The sequence below is a fragment of the Physeter macrocephalus genome, chromosome 20 (genome assembly GCF_002837175.3).
Source record: "Physeter macrocephalus isolate SW-GA chromosome 20, ASM283717v5, whole genome shotgun sequence".
Classification (NCBI taxonomy): domain Eukaryota; kingdom Metazoa; phylum Chordata; class Mammalia; order Artiodactyla; family Physeteridae; genus Physeter; species Physeter macrocephalus.
This window is the reverse complement of record NC_041233.1, coordinates 21,863,435-21,880,473: the sequence shown is the minus strand read 5'-3', so window position 1 is coordinate 21,880,473 and position 17,039 is coordinate 21,863,435. Positions and strand designations below refer to the sequence as shown.

Below are 17,039 nucleotides of genomic sequence, written 5' to 3'. Positions count from 1 at the left end.
CTATGTGTCCAGGTAAGGGTCCAGACCGAAGGAGCCAACCAAGGGTTTGAAGCAGAGGAGGCACGTGGTCAAATTTGGCTGCTATAAGGGCCCTCCAGCAGCATGCTGAGAATAGACAAGGACAGTGAGAAGGTTGGAGGCTGAGGCTCCTCTCTGAAGGCTGTCAGTCACCCATCCAACCAAGAGATGCTGGTGGTCCAGGCTACAGCCTGGCAGCATGACGGAGAGCGGGGGGCGACAGGAAGGGGTACGCAGGAGGAAGAATGGACAGAGAGTGGGATGGACTTGGTGAGGGGGTAGGGTCCGGGCTCTGCCATGGGTGGCCGAGATGCCCCCGTGGAGAGAGGACAGGGGTGAGGGCAGGCTTGTGGAAGGTGATGACTTTGGTTGAGGACAAGCTGAGTTAGTGGAAGGGTCCAGGTGGGAGGGGCACATGTGGCTCCAGCACTCAGGAGAGAGGCCTGGGTGAGAAAGGCAGATCCGGGAATCAGGAGCATCCATCAGGAGGGGCAGGAGACATGTGAGAGGGCAAAGCCACCAGAGACACAGAGGTGTGAAACTGGCTATTTCAGGGTGTGGGTGTGTTATCTTGGCCCACCCAGTGGTTATCTTTGAAAAGCATTAAATCGGAACATCATCGCAGCCCTTTGAGAGTCTGGGCCTCAGCCCCACCCACCGACCCTCGTCTGCAGCTCATTCCTTCTAATACTCAACCCCAGGGATCCTTCCAGCCCCACCAGTCCTTCAATCCATGGGGCCTTTCACCTTTCCACTGTTCCTCGCCTGCCATGTTTCACTTCCCTCCTTCTCAGCTCTAATTCTGTGGTCAGTGACTAAAATCACTCCCTAGGCTCCACCCTCGGCTGCCTTGATGCCCTTCCCCTTCAGCATATGCTCTCGGCCAAGCCACAAACCTGGTAGATGCAACGTTTCCACCTACCCCACTCCGGCACCCAAGCAGCAGATGAAGCTGGGGAAAGCGCCCAGCCTTGCTGACTGGCCTCACTTCATTCATGATCATTATCTCAGAGGAAAGCCCAGCAAGCATACCCCAGTCCCTCCATCTCACTGTCCCTAGTAGTTCTCACACCTTCTCTCTCCCCAACCCCAATGTCACTGTCACCTGATGACCTCACGAAAACAGAAGCAACAGAAGAGCCCTTCCAGATGCTCCCGACCCGAGGCACACCCGCCCATCTGCATCTGTGCTCCCAGGTTAGGCCAACCCTCCACCAGCATGCAGGCAAGTCCCCCCTCCCGCCCTTATCCTGGGTCACTTACACCAGGGGTCAGCAAAGGTTTTCTGTGAAGGGCCAGCTAGTAAATATTTCAGGCTGTGTGAGCCATATGATCTCTGTCACAACCATTCAGCTCTACTGTCGTAGGCGAAAAGCAGAATAAGCACGGCTGTGTTCCCATAAAAACGTACTTACAAAAACAGCCTTCCAGTGGGATTTTGTGGTCGCTTGCCCACCCCTGATGCAACCTTTATGCAAACATGCTGCTCTTCCTCCCACCATAAAAAATAAATGAAAAATCCTCATGGACCCTGTTTAGCTCTTTTCCTAGAAAAACTCCCTGAAGGAGGGTGTCTCGCCTGCTCTCCCCTGGACCACTTCCACCAGGCTCTTACCCTCCCTCCACCTGGCTCGCTCTCCATGAGGCCCCCCCACCCCCCGTCCCGAGCGCCTTTCTTCAATATACTTGCTAGCCTTCCTCCTTGTTTTATTTTCTCCTTCAGATTCTGTTGTTGTTGTTGGCTTATTTATCTTGCTTATTGTCTCCATCCCTAGAGAGCAAGTTCCACAAGGACATGAATATTTTGATCTGTTTCATTCATTGCTATATCCTCAGTGCCTGCAACATGGTCTGGCACATGGTAGGTGCGCAATAAATATTTGTTGCTTAGGAGATTTCATGTAGGTCTAGATTTCTGATCTCTCTTGTAAATGGGAAGATCCGGCAACACTGGGCTGTGGTAACAATCGGGTGGTGCTGAGTGACGGCTGCCCCTTTTAGGTGGGCATGTGCTGTCCAGCTACCCAGAGTACCCGCCCCACGCCTGGCCAGTCTCACCGACTTAGGTCATCAGCCTGGCCCCCTTAGGCATCAGAGTTTGAGACCCTCGGTTTGAAATCCCCAGGCTGAGGCTCAGGGGCAGGTGTAAAACTTTCTGAGGCCCTGGGTTGGACCCCCAGCGGCCCTGGACAGAAAAGCCTTCCTGCTTCACCCCTGCTGCAAGCCAGGGCCTCCTGGAATGCCCCACACGGCCAGAGCTGAAATACCACCAGCCTGATCATTGCAGCTATTAAAATGCCTGTATCAGTATCAAAGGGAAAATGCCAAGTGGCCACTCACTCTCCCCAGAGAATGCAGCTCCGGCCTGGCCTGGGGTTTATGGACCACTCCCTCCCCACGCTCAGCCACAGGCCTCTTAAAGGGCTCAGGCTCAACCTGGGCCCCTGTAATATGTGGGTGGGTCCAAGTTGTGGTGTGAGGAGGGAGCCCATAGCAGAGGCCAGGTGAGCTCCTCACTCCACAGCCATGACCTTGAGCCTGGCACCTGCCCTCTCGGAGAATCTGCAAAATGGGGATATTACCCACCTGCCAACCTCTTAAGTGTTGCCGTGGAAAGTGCCTTGGAAACCATGAAGCACTTACCAGGTGGAATGATTAGATAGGAGCTAATATTAATAATAATATTCAGTAGCTACACACATAGAGTAGTATATACCAGGCACTGGGCTAAGTGCTTTAGCATTTAATAGTTAATTTTTATTTTTTTTTTGTGGTATGCGGGCCTCCCCTCTGCCGTGGCCTCTCCCGTTGCGGAGCACAGGCTCCGGACGCGCCACTGGGCTAAGTGTTTTAGCATTTAATAGTTAATTTTTTTTTTTTTTTTTGTGGTATGCGGGCCTCCCTCTGCCGTGGCCTCTCCCGTTGCGGAGCACAGGCTCCGGACGCGCAGGCCCAGCGGCCATGGCTCACGGACCCAGCCGCTCCGCGGCATGCGGGATCCTCCCAGACCGGGGCGCGAACCCAGTTCCCCTGCATCGGCAGGCGGACGCGCAACCACTGCGCCACCAGGGAAGCCCCAATAGTTAATTTTTGATATTAGTGTATGACTCCTATTAGAACCCACCTGCCCTTGGAGGCTGTGGTGGGACTCTCCTTTGGGTTAGCACAGCTGGCCCCCAAATCCCGATGAAGCATCACTCCATGGGGAGCTCGGCAGTATGGATACGTGCTTGAGCTATCTTTGGGAGTGCCAGGACCTTGGGGTCTAGTCCCAGCATTCCCACTAACTGTGTATTAAGAGAGAGATGTAACCCCTCTGGGCCTTGGTTTCCTCATCCATAAAATAGGAATACTATTAGTTATCCACTGGACCATACTGGACAGCTGGAGGGATAAAATGAGATGAGATCAGAAAACAAAAAGAGTGGTCCAGATGTGAAGAAGGGTGAGCACCTGCTGTGCCAGCCTGTTTTTCCGAGCGGCCAGATGAAGGCCACTTCTCTCTTGAGCTGGTGCCAGGCCTGCCTCCTTCCACCTGCCACAGTGAGGCTGGCCTGGCCTCATGCACTGCTGCCGACATGTGGTCACGCCCCTCCCCCTCCTGGGAAACTCAGACCCCCTCTTCCCACAAAGGAGAGGGTGATGGAGGGTCCTGTCTGCAGCCCTGCCTTTTGACCACAAGAACTAGAAGTTGAAGGAAGGAGTTGCCCATTGAAATGACCATGCTGGGCAAAGCTCTGGCCCCTGTGCCAGCATCTGATCACAATGCTGGCACAGAGTGGGTGCTCCATCCCAGCTGCTGGAGCTTTCTCATTACCCTGTGCCATAGCTGCTACTGGGCTGGTGCCCCAATGGAGACTGAGCTGGCCCTTTGAGGGCAGGGCCTGGTCTGGTGTCTCTGAGCCACACTTGAACCAAATTACTTACTTTTAGGCCTGTCCCCCGCTAGGATCTATCCCTGTGGTCCCAGGTGGGCTTTGGCCTGGGCTTGGGCAGAATTCAGATAGATGGAGACGAGGGTGGGGGAGGGCAAACCAGGGAGAAAAGCAAAGGCGCGGAGGCAGGGCCAGGGCTGCACAGTGCTGGCTCTGTGGGCCGAATCCCAGGGACTGCAGGAGAGGGACTGCAGGAGAGGGACTGCAGGAGAGGGACAGATGGGTTTTGTTAAGGGGACAGGCCTGCGTGTGGCTGCATGCCCCGGAGTGCAGGCAGCCGAACCGAGTGAAATCGAAGCGGAGGAAATGGAGACACTCAACCCACCCCCACCAAAATTGGACTTGCCCCGTCTGTTCCGGGAGCCTGTGTGCTGGGGGCCGGACGGGGTGCCGTGGGGGGCCTGAGGAACTGTCTTCTCCCTCCCTCCCCCGTTCTCTTTGTGCAACGGACTTGGCGTCTGATCATAGACTCCCAGGGCCATGAAGCAGGGGCTGGAGGATCCTCCAGATGCCACGAGCTGCCTCTGCCACCCTGCTTCACCAGAACCACAGAGAGATATTGCTCCAGGCTCTGCAGATCAGAAAATCGGGGAAGGAGGCGCCTGTCCCTGTGTGCACTTTCCAGCCTTCATATGATCAAGTTCTTCCAGCTAAACTAAGTCTCTGCTGCTGCCAGGGAGAAAGGAGCTGGGCCCTGGACTGTGCAGACGTGGGTGGGAGCCGGGTTAGCATGGGGCCTAGGACCTCCAGTTTCAGGGGCTTGGAGGTCACCCATGGGCCCAGGGCAGGATGAAGCAGGGTCCCCCGCAGTGGAGTGGGGAGGGGCTGGGGGCAAGAGTGCTGGGACGGAAATCAGAGCCTCTCCCCCACCTCCTTCCCTTCCACAAATGGGTATCGAGCACCTATGTCAGCAGAGCCATGCAAAGTGCCGGGGACCCACATGTGAGCGGAGCGAACGTGGAGGCTGCCCTCATGGAACTTACTCTCCAGGGAGGGGCACGTAAGAGTCTCCAAACCACACACATCAACGTGAAGCAGCCACTGTCATCAGAGCTCTGGCCAGCGGGGGCGAGGTGCTGAGAGCCAGTCCTGGGGTACCGACTAGGTTGGTTCTTCGTGGGGAAGTGACAGCTGATTTGACATCTGAGGTTGAACAGCAACTGACCAGGGGAGGGGCCCAGGTACAGGGGAAACGGGCTAAGACCTGATATAATACGGTGCTCCTTGTGAACCAGGCAGGAGTCTTGCACATATTTACTCACTCAGCACTCAGAGCAGCCCATTCATGAACGCGGAAACTGAGACAGAGACAGGTGAATTAACTTGCACACAGCCAAGAAGGGCAGAGGCAGGATGTGAGCCTGGCTCTGAGCTCATGACCCTCTCTGTATGCCTGTGCCTGTGCGGGTGGGGGTGAGGGGAGATGGGCTCTTTTCGGGAGATTGCAACATCTATTACTGGAGAGACAGGCACTGCTCAAAGCACTTGTTTTAACTTTTTTTAATCCTAAAAACAACACTCATAAGATGGAGATACTCTTATCATCATCACCCCATTTTATAGAGATACAGCCCAAAGCACAAAGGGGTTAAACAACTTTCCCAGTGTCACACAGCCAGTAATTAGCAGAGCTGGACTTGAACCCGGCAATCTGGCTCCAGAGTCTTTGCTCTTAGCCATGACCGTGTACAGTCATTTGGCTAGACTTCAAAAGTGAGCAGAGGAGAGCCATGAGGCTAGGGAGGGTGGCAAGGGCCCCATCCTGCAGGCCTCATGGACCATATTAAGAAGCAATAGGAAGTCTCTGTAATCAGGGAAATGTGGTGATCATATTTAGAGTTTTTGAAAGATTACCCTGGCTGCCATGTGGATGATGAAGAGGGCAGGGCAGGGTAAATGGGGGCAAATGAGTTAGGAGGCTCCTGCCGTGGCCTGGGGGAGCCAAGGGTAGCTCAGGTAGGGAGGTGCAGGCAGTGAGACAAAGAATACAGGTTTGTGGGAGGCCGAGAAGGTGCAGTCGGTAGGGCCTGGAATCAGTGCAGTTGGACGCCAGTGCTGGGCATGCAGAGGTTCTGGGGAGGGCCAGACTTGCTGCTCAGCTTAGAGACACTGAACGTGAGGTGCTGTCAAGACATGCTGGAGGAGTGTGATGACAGGTGTAGAATGGGTCTGGAGCTCTGACAAGATGAAGAACACACACAACATTACAGCCAGAGCTGTCTAATCATGGAACAGTCAGCTGCATGAGGTAGTGATCTCCCCGTCACTGAGGGAGTATAAGCCTGAGAATCAGGGATGTTGTCGGGGAGTCCTTTTAGCAGATAACTCCTTTCTTTCTAACATTCTGAGTTCGTGGAGTGGGGAGACGCTAGAGGTGGCAGGACCACCCTCCCCTCCCATGTCACCGAGTCTCCCCCTACCCCTGGGAAACCTCAGTGCCAGCTCACAGGGAAGTCACTAAGGCTGTTCCTGGAAAAGCTCCAGCTCATGCCCCTTTCTGCATCCCTGTCCCCACAGGTCACCCTTCCTGTCCTGCCTTACAGGCCACCTTGTCAGAGCATGACCTGAGGCAGAAAACCTTCAAGTGATGGCTTAAGAGGCACCTTCATGGGGCATCTGCAGCATAAGAGGTGACTGCAGGTGTAAAGTCCCTTGGATGGCAGAATCCCAGGCCCTGTGACAGCCTTTGGGGGGAAGATGTATCCTCTGGGGGCAGCAGGGCCTCCCCTGCTGAACTTAAAGAACAGGTAGGGAACTCCTCTGGCGGCCCAGTGGTTAAGACTCTGTGCTCCCCTTGCAGGGGGCACGGGTTCCACCCTGGTTGGGGAACTGGGATACTGCATGCCACGTGAAAAGAACAGGTAGGAATGAGCCTCCTGGCGGGGGGCGGGCGTGGGGGCAGGTAGACCGGGCGAGCTGCCCACAGCAGGAAAAGCCTGAGCCAAGGAAAGATGGAGACTTCGCTTTGGACTGCGGGCATGGAGGAGGCCTGGGAGGCTGGGGACGGGTGAGAGGAGAGGAAAGGGGGCTGAGGAAGCCCAGCCCGTGTGGACTCCAGCCATGCGGGATTTCGGGAAAACCCACAAAAGCCTCCAGGAGGGGAGACAGGGGCCCAGTGTCCCCTGGAAAGGCTGTGCCCGGCCTCTCAGGCAGGCAGTTCCACCCCTTTGTGCTCGGCTTGCCCTCACTCTTTGAAGGCTCAGAGGAGTCCCCACTGTCAGCAGACCCATTCCCGCCCTTTGGGCCACAGAGAGTTTTCTGCAGGGAGGCCCACACCCAGGGCAGGAGGCCTGCGGAGGAGCGGGGAGTGTCCGCATGCCTGAGCACACCCCCTGAGCACATGCTGCCCTCCACGCAGCTGGGACCCCAGCCCTCCCAGCCCCTCCCCACACCCGGGCCTCAGTTTCCCTTGGAGGAAACTGCTGACTTCCTTTCCTTACGGAGGACTCAACAAGACTGCTTCTGAATAGGAATGTTTCAGACATTACATGAAATTCCTAAAAATCTTACATGTTCTGGTATAATGTTATAAGTCATAATTCTAGTTATTATTTTAAAATGTATGTCTCAGAAATAACTAAATTTCCTTGTCAATTGCATTATTATGAACTTTCATCAAATCTTTAACCATGGTCATTTTTAAGTCTTTTGTCATTTACAGACAGTTCTGGGTGTACTCTGATGCTTTTGCAAAAATGTTCCTATAAAAGGGTTTCATCTTCAAGGAATTCATGGAAAAGACTCTGACAAGTACAGGTTTCTGGTAACTGACTATACTGCTGAACTGAATGAATAAGCATTTTCAGAACTCTAATGGAAAACTGATGAATTCATAAAAGTGCTAACAAAAGATCAAGATAAAAAAAATTAATTACATGGGACTGAGTGAACTGATGAGGATGATCATAATTTTTGTGACTTTCTGTCTGAATAAAAAAAAAAAAAGACTGCTTCTGGGAGGGACAGAATCCAACCAAAAGAGTGGGAGAAGGATTCCTAAGGCTTCTGCTGAAACCTCCTTTCTTCTGGAGGGCAAAGTTGATTGCATTTTTTGAAAAACCAAGACCAAAACCCAAACCCAACAACCCCGCTCCAAAAAAATAAATCCCACTGCTTCCGCTTCTTTAACCGTCCCATACTTTCAAATTGTGCAGTGTGTACGGTAGGACTTTTATTGACATCTCATCGTGACCCTCATTACTGCCACCATCAGCCCCTGAAGCGCTGCTCAGGACTCAGGCGAGGGACCTGGGGTAAATTGCACAGGATACTCCTGGCTCAGGGGAACAGATACAGTCTCTGTCTCTGTCTCAAGTACTGTCAGCTGTGGAATTTGTTAAACAACCTACGGCCAGACCCTACGCACTGGGATTCACGTCAGGGTTTGGGGAAGGAGGTCAGCTTTGGTGTGTTTTAAAGTTCCGCTGGTACCACTATGCAGCCTGCCCATCACCAGTCCAGGGACAGGCCTTTGAGGGTGTGCAGACATGAGAGAAGAAGGGGAGAGTCACTTAAAAAAGTTTAGTTACTATAGAACTTTTATCCCTATTTTGCTCCAAAAGGGGACACTCAGGCAGCTACAGAGGCAGACAGATAGACACACATTATACAGCAAAGCAGCAGGACAGAAGAGGGAGAAAGAAAAGCAAGGGCGGGGTGATAAAACAGAGCTGAGACTGGAGCTTATGCGAAACCTTCTGCCCGAAGGACTCTGCTCTGCCGTGGGGTGAACGCCAGATTTGGGGCTAAGCTTGCTAGAGGACGGTTCAATGTCCAAGAGACAAGACCCAACTCATCCCTCCTGGAAGCCCAAACATTCTGGAAGCCAAGGCTGGACAGGGACTTTCTAAGGGTCCTCATCACCAAGGCCTGCTGTATCAAAAGGCATTCTCAGCTCCATTCTTACAACAAAGATGGTAATGTGAGCTGACGCCAAGTCAGTTCGGTAAATGCCACCTCTGTGGGAGCTGAATCAGACTGAACTGAACAGGTCCCTAGCCCTGGCCTATGTGACCTGCCTCAGCTGACAGTGAAATATGATACTCTATATAGATTGTATACACATGTGGCTCTGAATGCCAGCTCTGGGGCCAGACTGCCTGGGTTCAAGACCTGGCTCTGCTACTTACTAGCTGTGTGACCTTGGGAAAGTTATGCACCTTCTCTGGGCCTCCGCGTTCTATTCCATAAGAAGGGAAGAGTAAAAATATAACCACTTCATAGTATTATTGTGAGAATTAACCGAATTAATAGATGTAAAGCTCTTTGGAAAGTGCTTAATAAATATTAGCTATTAATAAAAGTTGTAGACATGATACAGCCTCATTTTATCTCCACCACTGATGAGGGACGTGGTAATGGTTACAGTTGCTATTAATTGAATCTTGCACCAACTCTGTGAGGAGGATGTTATCCCCATTTTTCAGATCAGGACACCGAGACTCAGGTCACACAAATATTTAGCAGCAGAGGTGCTGTGGGCTTGCCCACTGTACTGTTTTGCCCCAACCAAAAACATGCCAGGCAGCCTGGGCAGGTGAAGACAAAGCTCCTGACTCTTGGGAGTAGGGGATGGGAGGGGATGGATATTCCTAGCTGCTCTGTACAGGTGGGGACACATCACACTGAGCTATCCCCACTCTCAGCCAGGACCAGGGGTTGCAGCTCTGACTGAAGAGGAGTTAATCATTTCATCCTCTACTGATTGCTGTGAAACACCCAGCTCCAGGGCACACCCCCTGAGCAAATGCTGAGCAGACAGCTGGGTCTGGGTTGTGGGCAGTGGGCGGAGGACAGCTGACTGAGACGGCTTCACTGGCCTCCAGCAGTAGGACCTTAAATCAGCAACTAATTGCTGAGGGCTACCTACTTTGTGCAAAGCCCCAGGCAAGACTCAGTCAAGGACTCAGAGACCAGTGACCTCCTATCCCTGCCACTGGGTTGTATGGGGTCAAATGGAGAGACAAGACATTTAAAGGCAATGGAGAGGAGGGCACACTGCACAATGTGTTTGAAACTGAGCTATGGTTGGCAGATAGATTTTATCTTGTGCATTGACTCTAATAGACTGGGAGTGGCAGCCTGGAGAGCTGTGTCGAGAAAGAGTCTGAGGCCTAGGTAGACTCACGGGGCATGTGCTGAGTGATTAGTAATGCCTGCCGTGGTTCTCAGCTAAGAAAAGTCAGCATGTGCCCTATTTTCCATCTCTGAGCTAGATGCTTGGCATGGCCAGGCAGTTCTGCAGGAAGTCGGAGCAGGGAGAGGGCCCATTTTGGGTCGGGGTCGTTTGGGAAGACTTTCCAGAGGGCACTGGGGCAAATCTGGAATGATTAGGAATAAGGGAAAAAGGCATCTTTCTGAGGGTGTCAAATTGTGAAACTGTGCATAATGCAGATGGCATACTGTTTCAGATGCTTTGAATTTTTCCCACCATTTTCTTGCGAGGGCTGGCTACTTAATGAGGTCTTCAGTGTGGTTTGGAGCTACCTGCTAGTTTTAAGGCCTTTGGAGAAGCAATAAAACTTTAACAGCTCTCCCTAGTTTTATCTATAGTAAATATTGCTCTGTATTTTAAAAAATTAATTAGAATCAGGAAATAGCTCTTTATCTTGAACCTCAACTCTTGCTAGTTGGGTAGCAGTTTCCTGGAACAGTGTTGAAAAGGATTCTGAAGCTGTATGTAAGCTCAGTGTGAAAGTGTGCGGCAATCAATTAATAATGTCTGCTGAGGGCCAAGAAGTACAGAGTAGAGTGTACACTTGCCTTGTCTTGGCCACCACTTGGCCAGACAATTACTACTGTCCAGAAAGGAGAAGGTGTGGTGTGGAGGAGAGGTGACTGATGGAGACGGGGGTCCTACCTCCAGCTCCTCTGATATCTGGTATGCAGCTTTGGAACTGTTTTCTCATCAGTAGAGTGAGGGGACTGGACTCAAGGGTCTCTGAGGATCTTCCCTCTATTAATTCCCCATAAGATTAGTCATTTACTCACAGGGTGGAAAGAGGAGTAGTATTAGGATTGACTCAGTGGAGCGCTGGCTGCATCTGAGGGCACCTGGAACTAAGGTCTGTCCATTAACTGAGGTCCAGGCAGCTGTGATGTACACACGACACTCTACACAGGGCCACACCCCACCATTCACACACTCTCCCTTTAAGAGCCTGCTCCTGTCCTCAATCCTAGAGGACCCCATCCAGAGCCCCAATCTCTCAGCCACTGCTCTGATCTCTCCTCCAAATGTTCCTGGAAAGAGCACAATAAGGGGCTCCTGTACACACTCTATAAATGTAAAACATTCCCGTTACAATGGTTGCTATTACTATTTTTAGGGATGAGGGAGTCTGCCTGGGGTTCCCTCAACATTTTAGCTTGGAAGTTTCAACCACTTCCTTGCCCAGGGGTTTCTTGGGGTGGGAAATGCGCTCAACACCCAAAGGACTGGATCACAGATAGTGAGATGGAGGTACAGTGACATTAGTTTTCTCAGCTATAAAATGGGGTAATGAGAATATCAATCCTTAGGGAAGTCGTGAGGAGTGAAAGAGATAATACACGTAGCACTGGGCCATTGTACATACCCTATAAATGCGGGACACTCCTATTAGAGCTGCTGTTACTCTTGCTGTTGGGGATGGGGAGTCTGCCTGGCATCCCTCAACATTCACCCTGAAGGAGGCTGCTGACACCCTTTGCTCCCCCTTGGCCTGCAAAATGGATTTGGCAAGTTTAAATTCCACCCTCTTCTCTATCACCGCACACCGTCTGCCCAGCCCTAGGTGACATCTGATTTCCTCCATTTGGGCCATTCCAGTTTCTTTTTTTACAGCAAGCACATCAAGTAAGAGGCAGCTGGAGCGCTCATTAAGGGTCCCAGACCAGGACAGAGGCGCTGATGGGGGAAGAGCTGGAGCCGAGGCCTGGAAGCCACACTCCCAGCTCCCCTGAGCTGGCTCCTGCCCCCATGTTCCTCTCCTGGCCCTGACCCACCCCTCCCAGTGGCTCAGCCACTCAGATCTGGGCCTCTGCTCACATCAGCCCCAGATCACCTCATTCCAGCCTCTTCTCCCTACTGGGTACCCTCAGCCTGGCCTGCCAGCCCCCTCTTCCTCCTGTCTCACAGTCACAGCCTCTGCCCCCAGCATGCTGCCTTCCCCACTGGGATGAGTGGTGTGCATGTGCCCCTGGATTCCTGCCTCCAGGCCGTTGCCCAGGCTGTGTGCCTCCCCAGGATCGCTCTGCCCGACGCCCTGCCTCCATCCTTCAGCGAGTGGCCCGGGCTCACCTGCTCCGGGATGGACTGCCTGCCCTGGGTCCCCAGGAGCTCTCCAGACCTTTAGAGAGAAGGAATCTGAGGTGCAGGTGCAGGGCATAGCTTACCTAAGGCCACACGGCTGGCAAAGTCCAGCTGGAATCCTGGCACATGGGGTGCCTTTGTGCCCCTCACAGGCACGAACCCTCTGCATGTCCATTTCACAGAACCATTCTGCAACAAAACCATTCCCCCTCTCTCCTCTGCCAGGTCTTCTCACCCGGGGGTTTCCACTGGTCTCAGTTCTCACTTCTCTCCTCACCCTTCCTCACCTTTGCCCTTTGCTCTGACCTGGGAGAACAGACCTAGGAAAGGAAAGGGTGGAGGAGGGGCCTCCGGTTGCTCCTGAACACCTTTGATGGCCCAGAAGCTGCCTGCTCCTAGCACGGCGTCATCCCGTGGACCTTCCTGCGGTGACGTGCATGTTCTACGGCTGCGCTGGCCACTAGCTACAGGTATACCTATTGAGCACTTCTTTGAAAGATGGCTAATGTGACCAAGGAACTACATTTTAGATTTTACTTAATTTAAATATAATGAGTGACATGTGACTAATGGTTACCGTATTGGACAGGGCAGACCTTAGAGTGTCCCTTCCGGAGCCACTGGACTGCAGGCCCCATCCAGGGGAGGCCTCCTGGGGTTATCACCATACAGACTAGACCACCTGCCCCCTCCACCCACAGGACCGCTCCCTCCCTCTGGTCCCAACGCCCTCTGCTACTGATCTCAGGTCCCACCGCTGCAGCTGCCATTTCCATTCATTGCCCTGTCTCCATTAGTGCCCCTGACCAGGTCACAGTCCCCTCTGGCTGCACTAGCCTCTTGTTTGGCCTCCCTGCTCTGCCCTGCTTTTCCACTCATTCTATGTACGTCACTGCCTTCCTCAAGACCCTTCCATGGCTCTCCAGTGCTCTTACAAACAATGAACCGTCTCTAAGGCCCCTCTTGACCTAGGCTGCCTGTCTCTCTCCAGCCATATCTTCCACCACTCAGTTCCCCAAGGCAAACCCCTCCCTCTGGCTTTCGGCTTCCAGAAGTTGTTCCCTTTGCCCCGTACTCATCCCCATTTGCCTGGAAAACTCCTATTCACCCTTTAAGTCTTCACTTGAAAATCACTTTCGCAGGAAGACCCTGCCATCGGGTAGCTGCATGGTAATCCATTCCCCAGATCTCCTCTGCTTCCATTACCGTAGCTTTTTCACATGACATGGTCACTGCCCATTCTCTTCTCTGTGCCCTATTTGCCTGTAAGTTCCAAAGGGCAGAAGTGTGCCCCCACGATGCCTGACCCACAGCTGGCTCTCAGGTTCAATTGCCGAATGAGTGGATGAGGAGGAACAAAGGAAGGTGGCGCGCAGAGTGGGGAGGGCACTGGAGGCGGGGTCACTGGAAGCTTAGGTTCCAGCCCTGGATCTTGCCACATGACTCTGGGTAACCTACTGTCCCTCTCTGGGCCTTAGTTTCCCCATCTGTAAAATGGGGGTCTAGAAGTCAGTAGGAATTTGGAGAGGAGGACTCAGCCTGGCAGATAATAACACTGTCAGCCCCAAGGCCCTGAGATTATCATGCTTGGCCTGGCTAAGTCTTAAGCAGAGGAAGCCAAGATCTGGAAGAGGGCTGGGCCATGCCCTGGCCAGCAGGAGGGGCCAGGAAGGGGAGAGGATGCAGAGAGGAACTGAGCAGAACATCCAGGGTCAGATGTTTGTCCCTCAGCAGCCAGGGCCCCAGGGATCCCTGGGGCAGCCCTCACTGTCCTGACACCCTCCCCACCACCCAGCCGTCCCATGCGCACTGTCAACCAGCCGGCAAAGGCCGCCTACCGGCACTGCTGAGTCCAGAGGCTTCCCTCGGAGTCCCAGGGGACCTTGGGTGGCCTGACAGAGCCCTCCAGCTTCTCTGAGGCCCTGTGGGGCATGGGAATGAGCTGAAAGTAGCAGTCATGGGTGCACCTCTGGCATCAGTAAACTGGCCCTGTGACCACCCTGTCTGCTGTGGCCCTCTGACCTCGCACTCCGTGATCACTTGGAGAGCTACTTTGGCAAGGAGCAGCCTTTGCCTGGTAGAGGCACCCAAGAAGAGCCTGGCTGTGGGGAATTGGTGCACCATCGGCACCCACTGCAGTTAGAGTCGGGCTCTGATGCTTGCTGTTATCACCACCGTTTTGATGGTAGAGTGGAACTCAGAGGGGTTAGGGTATTTACCCCAAGTTGCACAGCTTAAGTAGCAGAGAGGGGATAAAAACCAGGCCTGCTGGGCTCCACCTCCTGCTCTTCACTGTTCCATACAACCTCCCACTAAGTAAGAGGTCCCCTCCCAGTTCTTTGCCTCGGAAAACTTCCATGGCCAGCCTGTTCCAAGAGTTCTTCCCAGACTGCTGTGGCCTTTACCTGTGGGTCCTCCCCTTCATCCGGGCCCTGGATCCCTGTGCTGTCCAGATTCTCAGGAGTCACCAGGCCTCACGGTCTCCTGACCCAGCCTTTACTCTGGTGGCACTGAGACTGTATGTCCCTACTTCCTGTGGTCTTTTCATGAACTCCCGAGATTGCCCTGCCTAAGAGACACCAGTGGCTTCTAATACACTTGGGTTCAAGGACATTTTGGAAATGGGAGAAAGCTCAGCACACTTTTCCCAGAAAGACACACCAACACAAAATGTTGGGGACCGTTCCAGGGAACCAGGGACAAGAAACCCAGCTTCAGAACAAGAGGGTAAGGGCTTATTCATGCCCAAGGACAGCAGAACCAGAACGACCAACACCTGGGCCCTGGCGTTCTGGGCAGGGACCAGGACACCACCCCTTGCAAGGACTGCCCCCCTGTCCCCCTCAGCCCCTTGGATAAATCACTCCCTCTCTCTTCCCAAAGGAATATGGCAATAAAAGGCAGCACTGATCGTCGAGGGATAGATGGGGAGGGCCGCGGGGGCCCAGCAAGCCTCGGCCCCGGCCATCGGGCTCAAGTCCCACCGCCTGGGCGGCTCTCACAACACCCTGGCGGGGTGCCGGGAGGGAGAAGTGGCGCCTGGCCGCCTTTGCGCGCCTCCGCGCCTTGCCTTCCTCCACCTGCCCCGCGCGCTCAGGGCGATCCCGGCGCGGAACGCGGGAGACGCCTGCCAGAGGCTGGAGCTGAGGGGTCCCGCGCTAGCCTCCCGGGTCTTCCTGGCACCCTGCAGGACGGCGTCCGTCCCTGCCCCCACCCCTCCCGCAGACAACTGGTGCGAGGCCGGGGCGCACGGCGCGGCGGAAAGAGCAAGAGCCCACGGGCACTGGCTGGTTCAGAGTTTGGAGGCTGCGCGAGGGGGCGCCGCGGGGAGGGATAAAAGGCAGCAACAAAGAGCACAGACCTCATCCAGCAGTTGGTTGACTCGTCCCAAAATAGCCGGCTCCATTTGCTGCTCCCCACGGTCTGCTTCCAGGCGCTGCACCCGGGCCTGCAGCTCGGCTGTCCGAAAGTGGGCGAGCAGGCTGAGCGCCAGCGAGCAGAGGGCCAGCGCCAGTAGCCCGCACGACCCCGGGCTCGGCAGCCGCGCGCAGCGCTCCGCCGGCGCCACCGCCAGCGCCACCGTCCCGGGCGCGTCCAGCTCCCCAGGGCCGCGGGCACCGGCGGCTGTCGCTTTGCGGGAGCGCTCTGCTACCATCCCCTCGCGTATTGAGAACCAATAAATAAATAAATAGAATAAATAAAGGCGAGAGCCGCTGTCCAAAGGCGCGATCCAAGCTGCGGGGCAGGGGGAAAGGGCTTGTGTCGCTGGAAAACGTCCCTATCCTTGGCTCCCGGCAAAGAGGATGGAAAAAATAGCAGCTGGAGGGGGAAAGCCGAAAAAACACAACCAGCAGTAATTGGGGTACACCCAGGTAAGAAAAAAAAAAGTTACTTCGAAGAACGTTCCAAGTCCAGGAAAGTTAGGGGAATCTGGCCGGCTCTCCTTTCCGCCCCGTCTTTCCCTTCAAGTATCTGCAGAGTCCTGGAGTTGGTTCTGAGCCGTCTGTCCTTGGTGTCTCCCGTCTCCCGGGCGAGACAGTTTCAGTCCCGGGGCGAAGGGGTGCACGTGGAGGGCCCCACGGGCAGAGGTGGGTCGTGGCCGCTGCCGAGGAGCGCTGGGGCCGATTCCGGCGCCTCTGTAACTTGACACACTGGCTGCGGCTGCACGGATCGGATGAGCAATCCGTGCTACTTCCCAAACTAATCTCTCCCGCCCCGCTCCCTTCTCCTCCTCCCCGCTCCTCCTCCACCTCCTGCAGGGCCGACGGCTTGGATTTGTTTATTTATGCAAACTCGCCAGGGGTGGGGGGCGTGGTCTGCAGCGCCCGCTGCCCCCACCCACCGGCCCTGGGAGCCCCTCTCCCGCGCTCCCTGTCCCCTTTGAAGCGACACTTGGGGTTATTTATAGACAGGAAGGGGGTGTGGAGTGGAGCTGGGGCTTCACTTCTCTCCCTTTCTCCGAATTCACACTGAGGGCCCTCTTTGCTTTCCTCATAAGTCATGGGTCCAGGCATCACTCTGCTTTCTAACAAGTTGGCAAAGCCAGCCTTTGGGATCCTCCAAGGAGCCCGACTGAGTTACTGTCAGGCGTCTAGATGGATCTTTTGCGGTACGCGGGCCTCTCCCGTTGCGGAGCACAGGCTCTGGACGCCCAGGCTCAGCGGCCATGGCTCACGGGCCCAGTTGCTCCGCCGCATGTGGGATCTTCCGGACCGGGGCACGAACCCGTGTCCCCTGCATCGGCAGGCGGACTCTCAACCACTGCGCCACCAGGGAAGCCCTAGATGCATCTT

The 17,039-nt window shown here is 54.4% G+C and overlaps 1 protein-coding gene across 1 annotated transcript in view; it reads right to left on the bottom strand.

Moving 5' to 3' along the window:
- The window catches only part of LOC129391653 (collagen alpha-1(XIII) chain-like), a 20,786-nt gene extending 4,345 nt beyond the window's left edge, over positions 1–16,441 (bottom strand). Inside the window, exon 1 of the mRNA XM_055081215.1 lies at positions 15,608–16,441. Within this exon, the coding sequence (XP_054937190.1) occupies positions 15,608–15,901 (294 nt within the window). The 5' untranslated portion in view covers positions 15,902–16,441. The remainder of the gene's footprint in view (positions 1–15,607) is intronic.
- Between the last annotated feature and the right edge of the window lie 598 nt (positions 16,442–17,039).